Here is a 23,258-nt window from a genome sequence, read left to right as displayed (position 1 = left end):
TACAGTGTTCTCCACCCATTGTTTGTTATATAGATTTTGCTTCCGTATGAGGTATGATCTATCACCAATGAAATCTGGCTGAGTCAATTCCGTAGCAAATTAAGTTTGAATTGTCCAGTGCGAATTGGATTCTTTGCTTTGGAGGGGAGGGGGAGGATATGGTATCCGTTGCTGAATTAAGGTGTAAATAGGAAATGCGTTTATTTACAATGAAACACACTCTCAACGAACTGATAAAAACTACATAATATTCATTTTCTCTCTTCTCTCTCTCTCTACCGTGATTGGTTCATGTGACCCTTCCTGCCTTTTGAAGCAGACGACAGCGGTAGAATTCCTACCCGGTTCTTCGCGCTCATGCAACTCGTGCTATGTGATGCTACAATACGCAATATTGACTGACGTAACTTTACCAATCTCAAATATACCGCTTCTTAATGGCCACTGCATTGTATAATTTATCGCACGAACAGCGATGTGCATGAGAAACTAAAAGATCAACACAGTTTTTGTCAAATAAGTTGGTGAAGTCCTCGTGGTAGAAATTCAGCCTGTGGCTGCTCTACCGCTTAACCCGCAAAACTATTATTTTCTTATTGTTATTATTTTTTCGTTATTATCTAACTGCTTAATAGTGTCTCAATGGAAATGTTTAGCATTCATTTGAAAACTCTTAACGTTGAATTGTCACTGGACAAAATTATTTGAAAATGTTTTTCAGCATTCTCAAGATGTAATAAACAGTGGTCTGAATTACTAATCGGCACTGTTACGTCAGTAGAGTGTACGATATTTGGATCATCCACCCACCCTCGAGTCAGAGTGCTTTGCACAGTGCGCCAAGATGACAGAGGTCCCTGGTTCGAATCCCGGCATGAGGACGGGTGTTCTTCGTGAGTGTCACTTCTTCAATATCATCACTCATATTCATATTCGCGATTAACCAAAAGTGGTAGAAAAGCGAAGTAAAATAAACCAAATCAATCAGTAGTGGGATCAGAAACAACAATGACATCTACTGTTGTGCAGAGGCGCTTGTGATTCAGGTAGGTTTTTAATGACTTGTGTCAAGCAGAAAGGTTTAAAAAAAGGTATAAAACACCAGAGTTCAAAACATTTGTTGCATAGTGAGGCATCTTATTTTCTAGCTAAAACATGCATAGATGATGTTTTATTGAAAACCCAGCTGACTTCAGGGAAATAAACAATACCTGTGGCGACTAATACCATAAGTAAATTATTAAGCAAGAAAGGGCCGACCCTTCCTTCGGACTTGGCGTTCCCACCCGAAATGTCCATGCTACGCCACTGGAAAAGAGTATTTCAGGATCTAAGTGTCCTATTGCTATTTCCGGTGACTGTACATACAAGTTCATTAAATATTATAGGAGACTGATAATTAAATCCAAGGCTAGAACAGGTTCATCACAATATCGATTGGGTGTTTAGGAAACGGGGAAACATTTTTTGGGGAGAAAATGTCTTGCTTGCCAGGTCATGGCCAAAATCCTACAAACAGCCTTTCTAATCGATGATGATCTTACGACAAACGATTTTATAATTATCTGCGAATTATGAGTAGAGGCACAAATCTCAACTGATTTAAGACGCAAGGAATATCGAAATTTGGCATTCTGCATTTCTTTGTAGGGTCCCAGTCCATGGTGTCTTGCTTTATAAGGCTGTGAAGAAGAGGATATGCTTATGAGCAGTGGATAGAGGCGTGGCTTACTTTCCCCTTCTGATTACATTCCGAACGCAAGTAAAGTTGCCATGGCAATTGTTTATTCAGACGAAGCCCTAGTGGATTTTTCACTGTAGCATCTACCTGTTCTGTTTTTTTCTCCCTCCCAGCAACAAAAATCACCCTTCAATTGTTAAATGTTCTTCCATATGTTAGCGCGCTCGCTCCATCTGCTCACTAGATGGAAGTAATAGATGCGTGGGTAGTATCAGCTGATCGGCCTTTTTTTTGCCGGTAGGACTTCGTTTCGAATGACAGAATAATAGTAACATGTAACACTGGAATGATCATCGAGAAATATGCATCATCTGGTCCTTCCTCGAGTTCAATGTCATGGAGAATGAATGATGCAGCTTCTCTGGGCCGAGTTGTTTATTAATTAGGTCAACACGCAACGCAACGCTTTTCCTTTCGAGATCGCATGTCCTTGTCGGCCGCGGTGACGTCAAAACAATGAATCTATAGGCAATTGTCAATGAGCAGAGCTCATGTCTTCTTCTTTCAGTAGTTATAAGCAGCCTACGGTGACTATTCCCCCCCTCTTGCGACACGCCGCTTTTCAGCTGTTTTCTCCCTTCCCTAAGCCTAACGAACACTACGCTACGAATGGGCACACGCGGAGCAGCAAATCTTCTCGTGCATCCGTTGCGCGAAGACGCTCTTCTCTCTGTCTCTCTCTCTCGATCGCAGCAGAACACACGCTGGGACATCTGAAAACATTGAAATAATCCGTTCCGACTTTTCCTGTCCGCGAAATCGTACATGACATGCAGAAAGACCCTTGCCTATCCTTCTCGATTGTCGGTGCGTTGTGCTTTCGAGTAAAGACAGCGACGTGAGTGAAAAGAAAAAAGTACGGCTTGTGTGTTTTTATTAGCCAGTCTGCTCGGGCGTGTATGTAAAACCAAGGTGCGAGGGCGCACTGGCAGAGGGCGCGCGTGTGCGTGTGCTTATGCTCCTGACTATTTTTGGAGTCTTCGCCGAACCTTCGGGTCGAGTTCGTGCCCGCCGAAAGAGCGCTGGGATTCACATGTCAGTGCTGGTGCGAACGTAGTGACAATTATGTTTATTTGTGTGTGCTTGTGAGCATGTGCCTGAATAAGTGTAAAGAACAATGCTAGGTGGAGAGTTGGAAACAAGGTTTGGGTTTTCACAGTTTTACAGTGACCTAAGAAATGCATTTATAGTTCCAAGGTGCCGAACGAATCTCTTTTGTATTTAATATTTCCCGCGTCTTTGTGTTAAGTTTGACCTTTTTTTTTTCTTTTTTTAATGTTTCGAATAGCACAGACAAAAATGAAGAATTTAAACGTGACGTGGTTCAAGGATCAGTGTGTGGTTTTTCTAGTCCTATGTTTTGTAACATCTATGCTCCCATCTGTAAAATGCTTCAATATAGACTTGGAAAACTTCTTTATTTACCGAGAAGAATCGAACTCGATGTTTGGCTTCAGTGTGGCACAATACATTGACCGAGGATTTCCGTGGTGAGTAAACTGTTATTTTACTATTAACCAGCGCTAAATATAATATACGCTCTGAATAGTCGTATAAAAACGGAAAGATTACATCCAATTGCTCTTATGCCGATGGGTACAGGGGATTTCAAACCTCTGCTTTGTAATCTATTTAAATGTTGTTTTACACTTTGCAAGGTAAGGTATCGTGCAGGCATTCTAGACTACAGAAAAAGTGAAGTAGTTTAAAACTGCCGTTTTAAAACAATTTTATTACGTTTCTAATAAGGATGTTCAGGTTTTCTCACATTTGTCATCTGTTGTACAATATCGTACAATATCGTTCTGAACATTGTTCACGGGAGTGTGACAGCTAATGTTCCCTCTCTTGCTTCCTATTATAAACTCTATCAAGATGAAAATTAGACTATGACTGCATAGCAGTGCCCGAAGTGGAAATTCCTAGCTGGGGCTGGGGGATGCTTTGTCTAGTTTGGAGCTATGGGGGGGGGATGCTTGTACGCCTGTAATATGGCGAAAATGCAATAGGTGGGGGCAGAGGCGCAACCACGAATTTTTGTGGGGGGGCATGCACCAGGATGAACGTGCCAATAATAATAATTATAACAATAAATAATGTCATTTTTATTAAGTAGGAGTAATAGTAGTACTAGTATCAAGGACGTTATTATCCTTGTACATCACGCAAAAACGGGGATAGAAGTCGTTGCTGTAGCATTTGTGTTGGAACAAAGAATTTGAAATATTTTTTTCAACATGGTCAATTTTACATTAGCTAATAATGGAAAAGAATCACACAAATTTTTGAAAGACAGAAAATATATGACTAATATAATTCTTTTTGTACATATAACTTCCATGTACAGTGGGATCCATGTGTATTACCGTGCAAATTGTCCATCACCATGTTCGTGCATTTTATTTCACCCAATAAGAGCTTCAGGAATTAAAATAAAACTCAAAACAAGCTGTTGACAACTTCTGCACCAGAATACATAAAAATCCATCGCTTAAAGACGCAAAGGATGTGAGAAACATTAAAGAAAATAGTCATGGACAATTTGCACGGTAATACTCATGGATCCCACTGTACGTACAACTAACATATGTTTTACACAAATGCAACATGGAGCGACGTAAAATAAGAACACTAAATTGTGTACGTATTCAAAGTTTCTTTAATACATATATGTAACACACGTTATTTAAATACATTACATAATCAATTCATCCATCTCATAACAAACCAACAGCAAAAATTATGTAAATTGTCTCTCATATGTGCGTAGGCCCGTACCTATAATTGATCTCCAGGGGGGACTCACGGATTATCAGGCGGGGCTCTGTAAACCAAGTCAATTTTTCAAAAGTTTAACAGTGTTACATGAAGGTAAATTGTGTGGGGGGAGGGGGCTCATTAAGTTACATAAAGTTTAGAAATATCACACAAATACTACATTTTTTCTATATCTTTTAAAATATAGTTTGAAGTGTTAATTGGCTCCTACTGAAATCATCTACACACTCCATACCACGTAAATGATACAGATATTTATATCACACAACAAAAAATGGACAATAGGACAATATTCAATCATAGTGCTGCGTACATTCCACCCCCCGACTGAAACAATAAAAGTCCCCTTCGTTCCCAAAACTTGGGAGCTGTTGACCTTTGACGCAGAGGGAATTTGCATAATGACGTCAAATTCACAGATTTCTGTATAAATGGGAGGTCGGAACAGGGACAACGAAGGTACAGATAAAGAAGCTCCCCTGTGAAGGAACTTTCTGAAGTCTAGAGAAGAGAATCTCCTAAATACTTGCCGCTACTTAAGACTTCTTCTTATAAATAAGATGAACGGATGTAATAGCTGCTGTTCATGCTCTGTGAATTTATCCTTCACCAAAGTTGTGAGCAAAATAATAGCTGCTGTCTACATTTTCACACTTCACTGCAAACAAATTCCACAAGATAGTTTTACCTAATGTCAAGGGGGCTGATCTCAGTGCCAGGGGGGTGGCGCCATTTTCAGGGGGCTCAGCCCCCCTGGCCCCTGCCTGGCTACGGTCCTGGCGCGCTCGCTCCTATTCCTCCATAACAATTGTTCATGCATTTAAGACAAAACTTTGTACCAGCAACAGTGATGTACATATTTGGTCTTACATTTCAATGCATTACAGAAAAGGATTAAACTAGTATTGCGAGCGAGGCGAGGAAAAACAAATAGATCCAATTTTATGCAAATTTAAAAAATATATTTCGAATAGAGTGCAAATAATTTCACAGGTCGCCATGTCATTCTCTCATTTACAACTTTCCAAATCTAGATTGTTCGGCGCCCAGGCGAACTGCCCCCCCCCCCCCCTCTTCTCCGTCCCTGAACTTGATGAGACTGTAAGAAACGCAGATCATGCGAGCGAAGCGACCAAGAAAATTTTATGAAATGTGTTTTTACTTGCATAAAATTTGAAATAGAGGGGTTCAATCGCCCCAGTTTAAGTCAGCCTGTTTAAATTACGAGAATCATACTTTAATAAATACATGAATATATTTAGAGAAAACTTATTTCTTAGCAGTAATGCTGAAAACTAGAAATTACAGAAAGCAAGAAGTTCTCTCAATTCGCCTCCACCCGTCTACTTGCCCAAGCAACTCTTTCTACTATTTGCTGCTGACAATGGAAATTTGCGACCCTGCCCACTAGCCACGTAACACCAGTTTGGCGTTGCTTGTTGCATTTTAAGTAGCTGTTTCCAAGGTTCACCTGTCTTTCTCGCGATTTCTCTATCTCTGCTAATCGTCGCAATGCATTCCTTGGCGTAACATTCTTAGAAACCATGTTTTGGGTTGATATTCGTGGCAAAATATGGAATTTTATGTTTGACATACAATTGGCTTCATTCAGTGGCGTAATTTAGGAGGCCCTGTCGGGTTTGTACCTTTTCTAAAGTATTATCCACAATTACCCTAAGGTATAACTCAAAAGTGAATCAATTTGTGTACGGAGTAGAAATAGTACTGTGTAAATTTGCGCTGGTACTGCCTATTTCCATTTCTGTGGTCAAAAAATCTCATTTGTGATATCTACCTTCAATGCGCACTTAAACAAAAGCCTCTAGAGAATTTAATGATTTCCAAAGGATTTTTGGTGTCTCGATTGTAATGAACTACAATTTTTAGTCACTTTTCTTCCACTGATCTCTGGGAGTCGTACTCCGTTTGGTCCAGCATTCGTAAATAGATAAATAATATAAATAGAGGATAGAAAATAAAAAGAACGTCAAACAAATTCCCAGAGCTGCAAAAGTGGAAGAGAAGAAAAAATAAGTCTATTGAAATCTTGCAAGTTCTAATATTACTGTATAAATAATGTTCAAAATAAGTTCAATTTTACTCAACAAAAATGTATTGAGCAAATGTCTACAAAACATTAATCTCGATGTGATAGATGCTGTTAGATTCTTTGAAAATATATCAGAACACTTTGAAAGAAGCTGGAGTGACGAAAAGTTTCAAAGTTACTTAGTTGATGCGAGTGAATTGACATCAAATTTAGATATAGACGATCCAAAGATAGACAATACTGTACAAGTTCGAAATCCAAAGAGGAAGAGGCAGTTTCAGTATGAAGCAGAGGACGAAACTGCTGAATATCCACAAACACGGTGCAAAGTTGATTTTTATGACCAGGTTCTAGATGTGATTTTTAGCTCTAAGAGAAATATGGGTGCAGCTTAACATCAGTGAATTTTTCGATCTTGAATGATATTAGTAAGCTTAAACATGCCACCTGATCTTTTATCTGAAAAGGACAAAACTTGCCTTCATGTACACACGAATTGATTGATTGATTGAGTTGGTGTTTTAAGTCCACTTTATGCACAGTAAGGCTAATTGGGACTGGACCTACAGTTTAAAGTGGGATCCGAACCAATGTGCCACCACAGGGTATCGAACCCAGGACTCCTTGAATACAAGGCGAAGACGCTACCACTGCGCCATCGGGGAGGCCCGTGTATGTACACATGAAGGCTCTATAGACATTAACCCTACTGATTTAAAAGATGAACTGAACGGATATAATAAAACACAAAAGTACACCAAAGAAAATAACTGATACAGGCTCATGATTCTGCACCTAACGTGAGTGTTGCATTTCGAATTTTATTAACTTTGCCGGTAACCATGGAAAGTGGCGAACGAAGTTTTTCGAAACTAAAAGTTATCTTCGGTCAACCATGTCTGAAACACGCTTGAGTGGTCTAGCTATGATATCCATAGAGCGTCAGCTGGCTGAGACGTTAGATTACGTCCATGTCATGAAGGAATTCGCTAGTGCCAAAGCAAGAAAAATTTCATTCAATTAATTAAGGTATGTATAACAACTCACCCAGCATCAAATGAATGGGTACCTAGGGGCAACTGTAGGGAGTAAAGGCGGCCGGAGCGTTGTGCTGATCACATAACCTCCAAAAATAGCCAAGATCGAGAATGTGTGGGACCCTACCCCCGCATTCCCTAAATGTGCCTTCATGGCATGGTGCTATATGCACGGGGAACTTTACCTTTATGTTTATCAACTATAGTTATGTATCACATTTTAGTATAAGAGTCTAAGTACAAATTAGAGGAATATGTTACGCCTAAAATTAAAACGTACGTTTTTGTAGTTTTGTCACTTTAAGGACTACATCAACAATCAAATTTGTTTCCAGTTTATAGTTTATGCAAGTTAGAATTGTACGAAAAGGAATATTATATGTAATTTTTTAACAAATCCAATAATATATCATAGGCCTACAACGGTAAAAATATGAGATCAAGTCTTCAAAAGCATTTCTTTCCTAATACTTGTTACATTTAAGATACGTATACGCCTTAATGGCGTGGTGCTATGCACAGGGGAACACTTTACCTTTTTTACCTTCTAATGATATAAAATGTAATTTAGTGTCTCATTTTGTTAAGTATTGCTGCGGTCGAGACATCCCTTTGTTCATAATTGCAATAAGGTGTGGGCTCTTTCTTGTTTCGATTTTTAAAGTCTCTCCTCGGCACAAATCCTACTGCAGTAACTCGTCGCGATTAGCCAAAAGTGGCAGAAAAGCGACGTAAATTAACCTAATCCAATCAACCATTCTATCTAAGGGAGAATTCACATCTAGACAACAGGCGACATTTTACCTTTTTTTCTCAGTTTTAAATGCCTTTGTTTATTTTAGTCAACATAAAGGCTTGAATTTCAGGTCTCTGTTCGTACAGTGCGATCCATGAGTATTACTGTACAAATTGTCCATCACCATGATCGTGCACTTTATTTGACCCAATAAGAGCTTCAAGAATTAAATGAAAACTGAAAACAAGCTGTTAACAACTTCTGCACCAACATACATAAAAATCCACCGCTTAAAAACACAGGATGTAAGAGAAAAATTAATGAAAATAGTCATGGACAATTTGCACCGTAATACTCATGGATCCCACTGTACATTACTGCTTTAACTGTTTAGTCAGGTTGTAAGGACACAGTGTAAGTCGCAGTGAATGGAAATTACGTAACGAGATATTTGCTTAAGTAGTTGAGTAGACAAGGAATGCAAACACGTGCCGGGGAATGAAAAATACGGAGAAGGCGAAGTGAAATGTTTGGAGATCTGCCATTATTGTGGTGGCATTAACCAGCAATCAACTTTCATCAGCCATTAATCAACAACAATTACACGATGAGATAATTGGCCAGGAAAGCGGTTCATATAGTTGATATACAGGGTGTACCAAAAGTCCCATTACCCCTCTTTGAATTGTAGACAAACCTGGAAAATGTTCTTTTAACAGTATGCGTATGAAGAAAGGATGGTATACCATTAAATCAGATCAATGGCCACCATTTACTCTGCGTGCACACCGCCATTTTCATGGGACAGTATTTTCGCCCCCAGGTGCAATGTGAAATCCTCCGTAACTTGGCTGGCGTGAATGAAGCAAACGCACCGCGATATCACAAGATGTCTGATTTGGACTTCGGGGTGGCCATTTTAAAGGTGCTGGTAAATTTGGCAATCCTCGTCCAATCCGTTTGTCTCTGAACACATCATTGAGGAATTATTTTAAAATGGCCACCCCGAAATCCAGATCTGACATCTTATGTTACGGAGGATTTCACATCGCACCTGGAGGCAAATAATACTGTGCCATGATGATGGCGGTGTGCACACAGATCCTCTGGAGTAAATAGTGGTCATTGGTCTGATTTAATGGTATACCATCCTCTCATCATACGCATGCTGTTAAAATTACATTTTGCAGGTTTGTCTACAATTCAAAGAGGGGGGGGGGGGTAATGGGACTTTTGGTACACCCTGTATAAGATCATACAGCAGTACAATGACGTATCCTGATAAATTTGATCTCACGGGTTATCAGGGCAGCGGCTTTGTAAACCAAGTCCATTTTTCAAAAGTTTAGCATTATTAATGAAGGTAAATTATATGTGTGTGTTGGGGGTCATTAAGTTAATATAAAATTTGGAAATACTAAAACATGTTGCAGTTGCATTCCCCACTTTCAGTGGAGCGAGTAGGCTATTTCAGGATCTAAGGGTCTCTTTTATTTCCGATGATTGCACATAAAGTTCTGCAATTATAATTACAATGCAAATGAGGGTTAGAATATCAGTTCGAACAGGCGAGTTAGAAGATTGAAAATCACCTCTCTCAAATATTCCGCCCCTGCAAAACGAGAGACAATTGACCGTTCCACACAACATTGCGAAGAAAAGAACATGCCAACCCATCGTGATTAAGGTAAGGTGATCCTGTAGAAGTCTGCTCACCACAGCGCGCTAGTTCAAATATAACTTCGACCTGATTTTCGAACTGGGTGATGATGCTGCTGCCTCGTCATGGAAGCGCGGGCGGGAAGGATGGAGAGTGGGAGAGACCTATCACTTGACGCGTTGCTCTTTTCATCGCGAAAAGGTAAACATTCCTCTCTCGATGAAGGAAAACCTTCTTGTCTAAATACACCTTCCCTATTTAGACCACGTCTTTCTCTACGTACGCCACGAGAAGCACCGGCCCTGTAATTGGTCGAATTATGAAAAACATTCGAATCTATGTATATTTGTCCATTTAATTTTATTCAAATGTCTTCCTTTGTATCGAAACGATCTACTGAAGCAAGGTGCTTGGCATGTCCTGATTTTCAAATTACTCCTATCATGTTTAAATGAGTGGTACAGTCAGACTCCAAAGTAGTTGTAACGAATCGAGAGAGAAGAAACACTCTTAATATGCACAAAATATACACTACAAAGAGACCGAACTCTATTATTAGGTATGAATCTTATTGCTGCTAGAATAATGGCCATATAAATGATAATTGTATCTAAAATTATTTTTGTCGCCCACGGTACTGTTTACATACACTCACACAATCTTATATACATATCAAAAGGATCTTCCAGATGGAGTCGTGTTGTACAGTCACGGACACTTCTGCGTTGTAATGTTCTCATTGAAAGTCAATTGAATTGTTACAACCCAGAACTGTCCGTGACTGTACGTACAATGGTTCAGACCCCACTAAATTGTATGCCCAGTTGTGATTAGCTTACCTGAGCATGAAGTGGACGCAAATTTCTATGTCACATGTATCAAGATTAAGACAACCTGAGTTATGCTACAACCCGTAACACAAAATCGTCTTGTGGGCTGTATACTAACAAGGATGTTGTACATTTCGTCTGTTGTTTGAAGTTTTGTTGTATGAGTTCTGCATCATAGCACTGTTAGGCTAATGATGAAGTAGAGGAATTACCACCCCATAGATGGAAAATTTTGGTTAAATATCCGGGTGTGGGTGTTCTTTGTGAGTGTCCCTTCATCAATTGCATCTAATCATCAGTCATCCTCATCGTTGCGATTGGTCCATCACTCATCCTCATCGTTGCGATTGGTCAAAAGTGGCAAAAAAGCAACGCTAAATGAGAAAAATACAGAAAAAGGCAAAACAGGAAAGGACGAATGTTAACAGAATAATCAACATAAAAAACAATAAAAAACCTGGAGGCCTTGAAAGAACTTCAAAAGGGTGACCAAATCGGAACAAAGGAATAAGGACTGCAACAAATAGAAGTTTCAATTAGATATCTTAGGAGAAGCCTTGCTTTTGAAGTGTCATAATTTTTGCAAATATATTATTTTCTCAATGTAGTTTGCAAGGTAAACAGATATGAAAAAGAAACTAGGTAGTGCAGCAGGAAAATTTTGTTGGTAAATCGAGTATGTAATCATGCTTATGCTACATATGCTACAATATTTATATTTCTTTGGGCATTTCAGGACTATCCAAGGGAAAATTAAACATGTGATAAACCTGTCGCCCTGAAATTCTGGCGCCTGGAACCTACTGAGTGCTCACCGACAGGAGGCAAATTTAATACATGAACTGTTTCTGTTCCTTTTCCTCTATTGTTTACAATAGGAATTCAAGTCATAAAGGATTGACTTCGTACAGTTATTAAAAAAATAAAGTTAATGTCCAACGCCACAGCAGGAACTGATTTACCGGAACGGAGTTCCGATGCATTCCGGTTCCCTGACTATTAGTAATAATTGTTATTATTACGGTTATGATTGTTGTTATACGATAACTATTATAAACTCATGGATATTAACCAATTTTATTCAATAATAATAATAATTATTATTATTATTATTATATCTTTCGGAAGGTTCTTCTACTCGATCCACCAGATAAGTGAATAGCACAACTGTTTTTTTTTTTTTTTTTCACATTTCATGTAGTTGGTGTACGGAAATGCATAGTTATTCTAGATTGTTACTAAATTTTACCCAGAAAAGTTAGGCTAAATTTTAGTCCTAAAGTTTGTGTGATCTCATATAAAACTCTAATTCTTGGAAACTGTGAAACCATTTATTCCTTGAATTAAATTGTAGAATGAGGAAACATAACCTGGTTTCTGTATTTTTCCAACTAAATGCAGTTCTTCCTTATTCTGATCTCTATTTATCTTATTAACAGTAACCTCTCTGCTTTTTTTCTTACGTGAAATGAACTGTGTCAATTTCCATGGGTGTTCAAGAACCGATCCGACTCCCATAATTCATGCTAATATCATTTTTTTAGTCTAGTAATTCGTTCGCTCTATTTATTTATTTATTTATATATTTACCAGAGAATTCCAAATACAGCGTTGCCCATATTACATGGAATGTAAAAACAATGGAAATAACAGCAAAACCACAATAAACAATAACAATAAAGAATAATAACATAAACTAATATATATATATATATATATATATATATATATATATATATATATATATAATGAGATAAAGTGAATTATATGTTGTGAATACTAAATCAAAGTTATCAGTACTGCTGGTATTTTTGTTTAGAGGATTTCAATATTTTCTCCCCCTTCGTACAATCTCATGAAAAATCAATTGCAGAGTTACATAAACTCGCCCACTTCTTAGTTAATTCGGATCGACCTGAAGATGTTTTTAGTTTGGCAGACCATTACTAATTACAACAAATTGTTTTAATTCAAATTTTGCATAAAAGAGCGTGATAAATTGGAATAAGAACGACAAAATAGTTGTGAATAGAAGAAATAGCAACATTTCACACCGTAGCGGCATGACAGGCCGCACGATTGGCGAAATCCTTCAGCAACACGCGTCGCTTGTCGCTTAGGTGTGAAATCTCCCTTTGAGGAATGTCGATGCTGCTGCTCAGAATTTGAGCTTATGCTATTTGTATTTGACTTATCATGGTGCTGTCCTGTCTTAATTTATGTTATTCGCCAAATTTGTGCAGTGTGTTTGTGCATATTTACCTACAGCATCAACGAAAAAATAAATCTCTTGGGAAATCACATGATATCCTCATTTTACACGTATCACAACAATATCGTTGTTACAGCTTTCGCAAGTGGCACGAAAATTAGAACGCTTCAATAAAACATTTTTTGTGTTTCCCCACAATCTGGAATCTTTGCGGATTGTCTGTCTTTTGTAACGTCTCAATTCTTCTTCCAGCACCTTCCTTTCGCTCTATGGTTATAATTTGTCTTCTCTCTCCCGAAGCTATGACTTCCCCCTGCTTCCCCTTTGCATCCATTCTTCATTCCACCCTTAGCTGTTGCATCAAAAAGAGGGCTCCATAGATTTGCCCTCAGATAATAAGGCAGAAGTCGTTAGGTTCGGAAGTGAGCAATGTTTTTTCCCTTCACTGGGGGAATCTGCGGGAAGAGGGAAGAGTTGGATGCAAGCAGTTCGTCGGCGGCAGACGTCTTGTGACACGTGACTCTTCCGCACCTCAGCATCGCTTGAAATATGCTGTATTCCCAAGTATACATCTAGCTCAAGTAATGTCCATATTTTCTAAGTAGATATGTCTGGTTTTTGGGGCGGGTGGTGGTGGAGCGATGGGAGCTGGATTGGTGAACTCCAATTCTAACTTGAGGCCAAGTCCCGATTAATCTGTGCATAAAGAGAGCCTTTGGAAACATAATTATATGAACACTGCAAACTATATATATATATATATATAAACTGTACTTTTACAGGTGAAGGGTTATTTTTTTTAACAATTCCTGATTTCATCCACGTAAGATACTTATATTAATTAATATGTCCCGCACCGTGACTTTGTGGTCTAAGGCGTAATCCTTTGGGCTCCGACTATGGGACGCGCGTAGGTTCGAGTCTCCTGGGAGAAGCTAACAACTTTTCTCTTGAGATTTCGGCCTGTGGATGAGACCGGTGGTCACCAACCATCGTGAGGAAATTGGGAAGCTACGAATGAGTAGCATAACCTGGTCATGAAAACCTATAACAACCAACTGGGGTGTTCGTCGTGCTGACCACACGTCACTCCGTAACCGGTTGGATGATCTCTCACCTCGGTTGAGTGAGTGAGTAGTGTCAGTGGGAGTGAGGGCGGCAGTCGGTAGGTAAGCCTGGGCCCTCAATGGGCTGTTGCGCCACGGGTTATTATCATTATATTAATTGATTTGAAATGTATTATTACCCACATAGGGGGCTAAAGGGTTAAGCTCATTCTCCTGCTCATTCAACAACCTGAGTGAAGTTCCTGAAAAATGATCACGGCTGCTTCCACATTAGATGTGCGTGTGAAGGTCCACAGTAAGGTGTGAAGGTTGGGCCCATACTGGAGGTGATGTAATCAGCATCACCCTCCTGTCTGTTTGCCCCCCTGGTACCCGTTGATTAGAGGCTGGGTGAGCCCCGAGAGCTGCTGAGATAATTCATCCGGGACTCGAACACAGGTCTCTCTCGTAGCAGTTAAACGGCCTCGACTTGACAACTGGCTCTATATTTGTTAACATTAAAAAATCTACGTATCTCTTAACTCCCAAGGTACGACAAACTTAATATTATTGCATAGATTACATAGTTTGCAAAGATTATATTATTTATGGCAGTGTACATAACCTTCATCTGCGCCCACACTGTGCCTGTCATTCATTACCGTGATATATGATATCAAATCTCAACATATCTTCACGTCCTCATCAATCATCCAAAGAGGAAAATACCCGACATACGGATTTGTACGCGAAATGTTCAAGAAGATGCACTTAATGTGTTTAATGTTACGAGAGGAAGAAGTTCCTTGTTAAGGTCAATTGTTTTGGGATATTTCGCAAGTCGGGTGATCGAGCGAGCGGAAAGGTAAAAATTGAAGTAGTAAGGGTTGGGAGGGGGAGAATGAAGTAATTTACTCAGGGGTGAAATCGAAACGAGACGAAACTTTCGATGAGGAAGAATGATGAACTCATGAATTGTACTAAACCAGGGTTCGAACCTGAGACATCTGGACCGGTGGCGAGGAGGCTGGTTATAAGTGTGTGTTATTATTATTATTTTAAGATTTTGCATTTACAGAAATATGGGCCAACCAAACGACGACTACTATTACATGTTATTATTATTAGTATTATTATCATCATCATCATCATATGATTTCCTTAGATGGAGGGGAAAATTAAGCGAAAGGGATATTTTGCCCCTTGCAAAGGAAAATTATGTCATGTTATACCAACACTGCCTTGAAATGCCTAAAACTATCAATAAATAGTCAGTTAACCTTGTAATAAATGGCGATTGCTCTCTTTCCAGAAATAAAAGGCGTGTCTAAAACTAGAGAAGATCATTATTCCGTCACAGCTTATGGAACAACCCTCGTACATTGGAATTCATGCAACGTGAACTTTCAACTTTAAGAAAGGGAAGAGGTGAAGCGTTTGCACTATTCACATTATGTCTCAAATGGGCAGCTATTGCAAAACAAAAACTTAAGTTTCCCAACACGTATTTCCATACGGTAAACATTACGAAGTGCTTTCTTATTTACGCAGCACGGGCATCCACAAAAAGTCCTTGACTTTTAAGGAAAATAGGCGAAGGAAATGCAACGTAAAATGCATAGGAGGGGACAAAATTTGCGGCATTACCAGAATGCAGAAACGGATGTTCTCAAAATAGATATTACAGCCATCCCATTTTTCTTGTTGATGTAAACGTTGGGGAGAATTCATCAGCTGGCGGGTGAGCGGCTTTGATGGTGGTTAAAGGCACGATCGTCATTTGTTCTCTTCGCCTGCCTTCAATGGGGCTTCCAGGAAACCTAACCTAAAACAACAGCCGATAGGTAATTGTGTACACAAATCAGGTAGGTATAACTCACCCCCTGTTGAAGTATATGTTGAGAAAACCCTCCTTGGAAACAGGAATCCTTGAAGTTTTAAATTTAGAATATAGAAGGGGGCGGGACTTTTAGTACAAAGTGTGTGCGCTCGCTTAAATGGGTGCCATCTGCTGGCAGCCTTCTCTAAAGTAAGCAAACTTGATGCAAAGTTAGAAATCTTTCCAATTCGGACACACGTGTGACAGGACTTCTAGGTGCCAGAAAGAATGGTAACCTGATGACCCAGTATATTGAGACGAGAACGAGACTTTGTTCGAGACAGGGTTGTTAAAGGCCCAACAATTTAAAATAAATTCAATTCCTGTCCAGGAGAGAAAATCAGGAAGCGCAAATGGGTTGGACCGTAGAGAACCTCTTTATCTGTAAAGTATTTCAATTCGATCTTGGAACCTTTTTCCGGATGAATTTAAATACGGTCCAGGAACCTTTTTTTCCGGACCAGTTTAAATAGGGTGAAACTACTGAAATGAAACAATACGGAACTTGAACCGAATTTCAATTGTGCGAGAAAGAAGGTTTCGGTCCTGTTACGGAACCCAATAGAACCCATTAGAATATACGGGTTCCTGGACCTCTAACAACCCTGGTTCTAGACTTTCGTGTGATAGTTGAAAAAAAGAAAAAATCTAAACCAAATTTATTTTACTTTGCGACTTATTCACACACACACTAGGAAGATGATTATTTACAGACAATTCATAAACTTTGTTTAAAGTAATTACAATTTCAATCCATTGGTGGCGATTACCAGCCTGTGCTGCATCGCTGCATATATTCAGGGGGGAAAAATCCGTTTTTCGAGGGTTTGTAGCGTCGTATCGAAACGAGAACGAGAGTACTTACAACTCCAGACGAGACCGAGACTGCCAAATTTCATTTCGTCTCGTCTACATACTATTTTTAGACTCAGTAGACTGCAATATTTTTGTACTTTGTATGGTGCTCGTATAGGTTTCACTTGATGCTCTTATACCACTTTTGCCAACTTTACTCTTTTGGAGCTCAATCTGGCTGAAGTGACGAAATGCTCCAAGTATCTAATTAGCTCCAATTATCAATTTTGTGCTATTGAATCATTGGCCGATGCAGGTAAACTCAAAATTTACATTTTTTGTTTGTATAGCAAGGTTGACCCCAACGAACGTGTGTAAGGAAACATAAAAAATTACTAAAACACATCCATGATCGCATATCGAACGAGAGAATGTCATAAAAAATCCATTTCTGTGGCGAATGAGATGTTTTCAAAACTTACTGATTCGCTCTATCGTTTGTACTATATATGTTACGTATTGGCACACGCAGGATTTTCTTTCGGGGGTGACTGGAGTTAAATAGGTGGATAGCACATTGCAGCTGTCAGTTTCATAAACTTATATGGGCATTGTTTGTGTTCATGATCCGTCATTTATGAGATTCTTTAAAATTATAAAAACCCAAAGTTTTTCAAAAGTTGGCGCTCCTCGCTTCTTTTTAGGGAGCGGCATTTCGTGTCTTTAGAATTTTCCACTCTCAAAAATGGCAATTGGGTGTCATTTTAACGGGGTTGCATTTTCGTCTCTGGTTTTTCCCGAGTTCTTCAATGCCTTTATTTGAAAATGTTGATTTTCTCAAAATTTCGGAAAGGGTTCTAGACCCATCAACCCCCCTCTGCGTACGCCAGTGATAATATATGGTCAACAAAGTTCTTTCGTTCGCTCAATCTTCAGTTAGTTGTATCTGGTATTGCAATGCAGATTCCCTACTTACATGACTATGCCGAGAAGCCAAGTACATGGAAAAGGTTTTGGACCTTCGTAAATCTAGCACCTTGAAAGTGGTCTTAACTCCATTTTAGGTGTGATTTAGTTCTTTTTTAATAATCTGTTTTGGCAACACTGCCGGGTGCCCCTCATATTGGTCGCTTACACCACCTACTCACTCTTTCCATGTGTGATGGGTATTAGGTGTTCCAAGCAAAATATTGAATATCCATTGAAAAACTGTGATATTTTTATGAACTGGGAGAAGTATATTCGATCGTAGAATTTCTTCCAGCAACGCCTCCAGAACGAAATCGCCAATAACTTCCATCTGGAGTTGAACCTGCGTCAGGCCCTCGATGCAAAGTAGCACAGTGAAGTGGTACAAGGACTCTCGACAAGCCAGCGGCCATCGCCCACCAAGTCTTGTAATGTAAGCAAGCCGCCATCGACTCAGAACATTAGGTCGAATTTCGAATTTTACACTGCAGAGCAACCCCTCCCCCCTTCTAAAATCCTGGGCATGCCACTGGTATGTACGTACAGTATTTGCACTTGTTCAGCTTACAGAGACTGGATATGCTGACTGTACAAAATTACTATCATCTCTGAAATTGAAGATGCGGACAAATACGAATTTACAATAACTATAAGTTTATGTGGGTATTTCACCGATGCAAATTCTGAATCAAGCTAGTTTTCTGAACATAAATAATGAAGGAAAGAGGCGGATTTTTTTAAAAGAAAGTTTCAAGTGGTGGATAGAAATGTTGTGAGTGTCAGAGGTGTAATGCTACTTTCAGCCAAGTAGGGAAATTGGAGGATTGATTTGTTTTCTCATAGTTGTCTTATCCTACGTCGCATTTCTACTTATTTTATCTAATTACGACTATGAGGATGAATGATGAGGGCTCGAACCTGGAACCTTCGGTGGCGAGATCCTGAGTACACCGCTCAACTAACTCGGTCATCGAGATGACTAGGAAGATTGATTGTGAATCCTAGTAAAATATTGGAACATTTCATTGGTTCATTTCTTGGTTTTTCCTTCCTTGGACACTTCAAAGACAAACTGTATGGGAATCTACCGATTGATTGATTTAGCTTAATTGACTTTGCTTTTCTTCCACTTTTGGCTCATCGCGAAGATGAGTATGGGTCATGATATGATTAACTGATGAAGGGACTCTCACAAACAACACCCATACCCAGGTCGGGATTCGAACCCTCGATTCCCTGGCACAGTGCCAACAACTTCGCAAAGGAAGTCGGCGGGAATTGATCGAAGATGGCTGTTCTAAATAGTGAAGTCTATACTATTAGACATCTGTCAGCCTCGGTCCCGATTTGAATCCCACCAATTAAATTACATTTTTCATATCGTCATCTGCTCGTTTTTGTATCTTCGTGATCACACCGTAAATAGGGTTGCCAGACGTCCGGTTTTTCCCGGACATGTCCTACATTTTAGCCTTATGGCCGGCGTCCGGGAGGAATTTGAAAAATATCATAAATGTCTTATATTTTGAGCGTCACATAATATAAATTAGAAAAATACGTAACAGAAAGAAATCATGCACAAGTCTATGGACTGCGCTTCCAAACTCAATACTGAAATTTATTTTGATTCAGTCATTGCCCAAAAAGAAAAAAAGTTTGTCCTGCTATTAAATAAAAGGGAAAACGGAAGCAATTAATGAACAAAGTTTTGGAACCACTTTCTGTTCAATGCCTGAGCAGAATTTCTTGCCTTAGCGTTTATACTGATGGAACAAGGTGTTGCCCACTCTTATTCAATATTCAGTATAATTTGTTTGTAAAGCAGGTGTATAGAGAACAAAGTTATTCAGAGTGCCAGTCAAGAAAGTCATGGAAGTCAAGAAAAAGTAAAGAAATCATCAAGCAGGTCAAGAAGTCAATAAAAAGGCAATAAATAATTCTTGTGGTCGAGAATTTTTGTTATCATAATGACTGATTGGTTGATTTAGTTCATTTTACTTCACTTTTTTCTGTCGCTTTGGCTAATCGCGAAGATGAGGATGAATGGTGGTTAGATAAGATGGATGAAGGGACAGTCACAAACATATAGGGACAACCGACACAAGCCCCACATAAGATTATACTGGCTGTGAGTCCAGACGCCAAAGAGTCGCTTGTCTGTCAAACACAATTCAGGATGCATTAATACGAGAAAGAAGATCTAATTCTCTTCTTAAATTCAGCTTCAGTTTTTATCTTAACTGGCCCTTTTTGGTAGGGGTTTTCATTAAATAAATATTTATTACTAATTTCCAACTTTACCTAAGTAGGAGTCGAATAAATGAAAATTAAGAAAAACGGAAGAAAGGTCTAGAAAAGTCCAGAAAAAGTCAAGAATTCTGGATGTGTTATTTTGGTAGACACCCTGTTATTGAACTAAAAACTACCTAAGATGAAACTTCTGGAACCATTTTAAATTACGGTATTTGCTGAATATTTGTTTGCCATTGCAGGTCATAATTCAAATGTTGAGAGATTACTTTCATTACCATCAACACAACAGACTCACAAGATTAATTATTTTTTCATAAAGTCTGTAAAATGTTTGGTACTGGTCCCTATAATTTTAGAGAGTTTGACTGTCCACTCTAACACAAATATAGTTTGACTAAACCTGAAATTTTGATAGAAATTGTCTTCTCTGAGAAGTACCACTTAAATCATGTAGTAAGAGGTGCATTGATTATTATGATATCAAGTTTTGAAATTTTGCATTTAAAAATTCATTAAGAATTCATTTTTTAAAATCTGAAAAGTGTAATTTTTCAACTGCTTTCTAACGTGTTGTATATAAATATGTATTTATTGATAATGTTTTGTGTCCTACATTTTGATTTAATGTCCTACATTTTGAGACAGGATATCCTACATTTCCCTTACAGCGATCTGGTAACCCTAACCGTAAAGCGTTTACAAGGAAGCGGGACTTACCATGTCATTTTTCAGTCTCGAGCTTCTTTCGGAATACGAATGTTATTACGATAGAGCCTCAGGCGGTCACGTTCTTGCCTCATACGGTGCCATAAGACACTACACGACATGGTTGCTGTTCTTAATGGCATGGACAAGGTTCCGAAGGAGATAAAGCAGCCTTCATTGTTACCAAGTTTACACTTAGAAGTTGCAAACAGAACCCTTGTTTCAATTTCATGGCCAGATCTTGGGAGGAGTTCCCAGCAGCCTGTGCCCATCTGATCTGATCAGTTGGCGCAATTCTGGTTCCACCGTCAACCTACTTTCCTTCAGAGTGCTTTTCCCTGACGTCACAGTCACGTGGAAAATCGAGTTCTTGCCTTTAAGACCTAATAAGGTTCTGGTCGCTTTGCCTTCGATTCTCCTTTCAGTTGCATATGCTGATGACTTTTTTCACTTTTTTAACGAAGTGGGTTGCAGTAACGGTTTCAAGGGGACAGGTAGATGGACAAAAGCCCTTCCCACGCATCGGTCAAGGTCGTATGCGCTCGCGCACGCGTAGGTGTAGATTACGCATTCTGGTTGCGTGGCAGGCGATCGTCGCATTCATCATTGCATTGTCTTTTAACCTGTCACTTCATGAGATTCGTTGGGGCTTCCGACGGAAACGCATTTCGGAACAACTAATCTGGAATCTGGTTACCGTAACCTCTCAGACAACATAGTTACGCAATCTGGAGCTCGGAATGTGCAGATGAGACGTGATCAGCACCATTCTTCGACCACCTTTTGTTGATGCTTTCCATATTAGTGCTTATTTGATAGAAGGCTGGGTAAATCTCTGAGCTGTTTCATAATTATAAATGAAATCGTGAATATTTCTGAGCAGTTTCTCTTGGGATTCAACCCCAAGTTGCCCAGATGGAAGTCTCATGTGCTATTGTTGTAACCACCGCAACTAATGGACGATGTTTGGTTTGCTTCTACAGAGAAATGGAATTTCATGTTCATAGTTTCATGTATTTAAACAGAAATTTATTTAAATACCGATTGATTAATTTGTTTTATTTTACTTCGCTTTTCTGCCACTTTTGGCTAATCGCAAAGATGAGGATGAATCGTGATAAGATGTAATTCATGAAAGAATAATCACAAACATATAAGGGCAACACAACACTGGCAGCACAGAAAATGAGACTGGCTGTGAGTGAAGGCGCCAGAGCCTCGTCAGTCTGCAATAATTCAGTCCAGGTGTACTACGTGTAAGTGAGGGAAAAAACCGTTTGCATTGATAGTTATTGGCTTGTAATCAAGGGGTATCAGATTCGATGCCCGGTAGAGGCACGTAGCAGTTCGAATCCCACTTTAAACTGTAGGTGCAGTCCCGATTAGCATATCTGCGCATAAAAGTGGACTTAAAGGCTAAAAAAACCACAATAGCTATATCATGCTAATAATGTAGACTGAAATAAGCAATAAGGCAATACCAAGACAGCCAGAACGTTAAGTGGTAGGTCACAATGGTTCACCACTCTGACATTCTACTAGCGGATGTTGTTCGCACTTTCCTTTTACGGCAGAGGAACGAAGTTCCAGGAATCGTGGAAAATGATAAAACAGGACACTTACGGAGAAACCTTTGAGTCATCGTCGGTGACAATCCGTATGCAATACTTGATGAGAAATGTATCTTCTCCCACTCCTTTTGCACTGGAAAGCAACACGTATGACGTGTGTGTTCATATTGCATCACCTTCTGGGATTTATATTTATTTTCACCCCACTAAAATTTAATGCATGGTCGATTCTGTGCGTTAATATAACAAAGTTATCGAACACTAACATAACAGTTTTCGATTTCACAAGATCAGCTGAAAAAGATTTGGTCCCAAAGGAAGAGTCAGGTGGAATAATTTGATTCGATGGGACACAAAATGCTCTCTACGTTTCCTTTCTAGTGTTGATGTTGTCGTAATGCATGTGCATATTGAATGAAACACCACCCCCTAATGCGTCGCCTTGTAATCAAGGGTCCCCGGGTTTGATACCCGGTGGAGGCACATTGTACAATGGTTCGGTAGATTGATTCGGTTTATTTTACTTCACTTTCTGCCACTTTTGTCAAATCGCGAAGATGTGGATGACCGTTGACGTGATGAAATTGATGAAAGGACACTCACAAAGAACACCCATGCCCAGGTCTGGATTCGAACCCGGGACCTCTGGCGTCGTAGCGGGCTGTGCTGACCACTCCGTCACGGAGGCCGGGTCACAGTGGCTCGGATTCTAAACTGTAATTCCAGTTCCGATTAGCCTATCTGTGCATAATGTTGACTTAAAACAAAAAAATAAAACCACCTAATGAATTTTATTTAGTGACGTGGGTACTTTAAGGAAATTGGTTTGACAAGTAAAGTCAAGACATATTTACGGAATCTTATGCATTGCTTGTGAGGGAAAAAGCATAACCCCTTTAAATTTCCATTTTTGATTAATGAAACGGATAATTTTGAGCTTTTAAGCAAGATCGCGCTCATTCCACACTCCTTTCCTGTGTTTTGCTCAGCCATCTT

The 23,258-nt window shown here is 39.3% G+C and overlaps 1 protein-coding gene across 2 annotated transcripts in view; it reads left to right on the top strand.

Annotated features, from left to right (window-relative positions):
• Window positions 1-2,394: 2,394 nt before the first annotated feature.
• Window positions 2,395-23,258, top strand: part of if (integrin subunit alpha inflated) — a 198,509-nt gene continuing 177,645 nt past the window's right edge. For both annotated transcript variants that reach the window (XM_083120450.1, XM_083120449.1), the window contains exon 1: window positions 2,395-3,231. In XM_083120450.1, coding sequence (XP_082976576.1) covers window positions 3,017-3,231 — 215 coding nt within the window. In that variant the 5' untranslated portion in view covers window positions 2,395-3,016. The remainder of the gene's footprint in view (window positions 3,232-23,258) is intronic.

This window comes from Lepisma saccharinum, chromosome 4, assembly GCF_977018435.1.
Source record: "Lepisma saccharinum chromosome 4, izLepSacc3.1, whole genome shotgun sequence".
NCBI classification, from domain to species: Eukaryota; Metazoa; Arthropoda; class Insecta; order Zygentoma; family Lepismatidae; genus Lepisma; species Lepisma saccharinum.
Note: the sequence above shows the minus strand (reverse complement) of the source record. Positions and strands in the feature narration are given on the sequence as shown.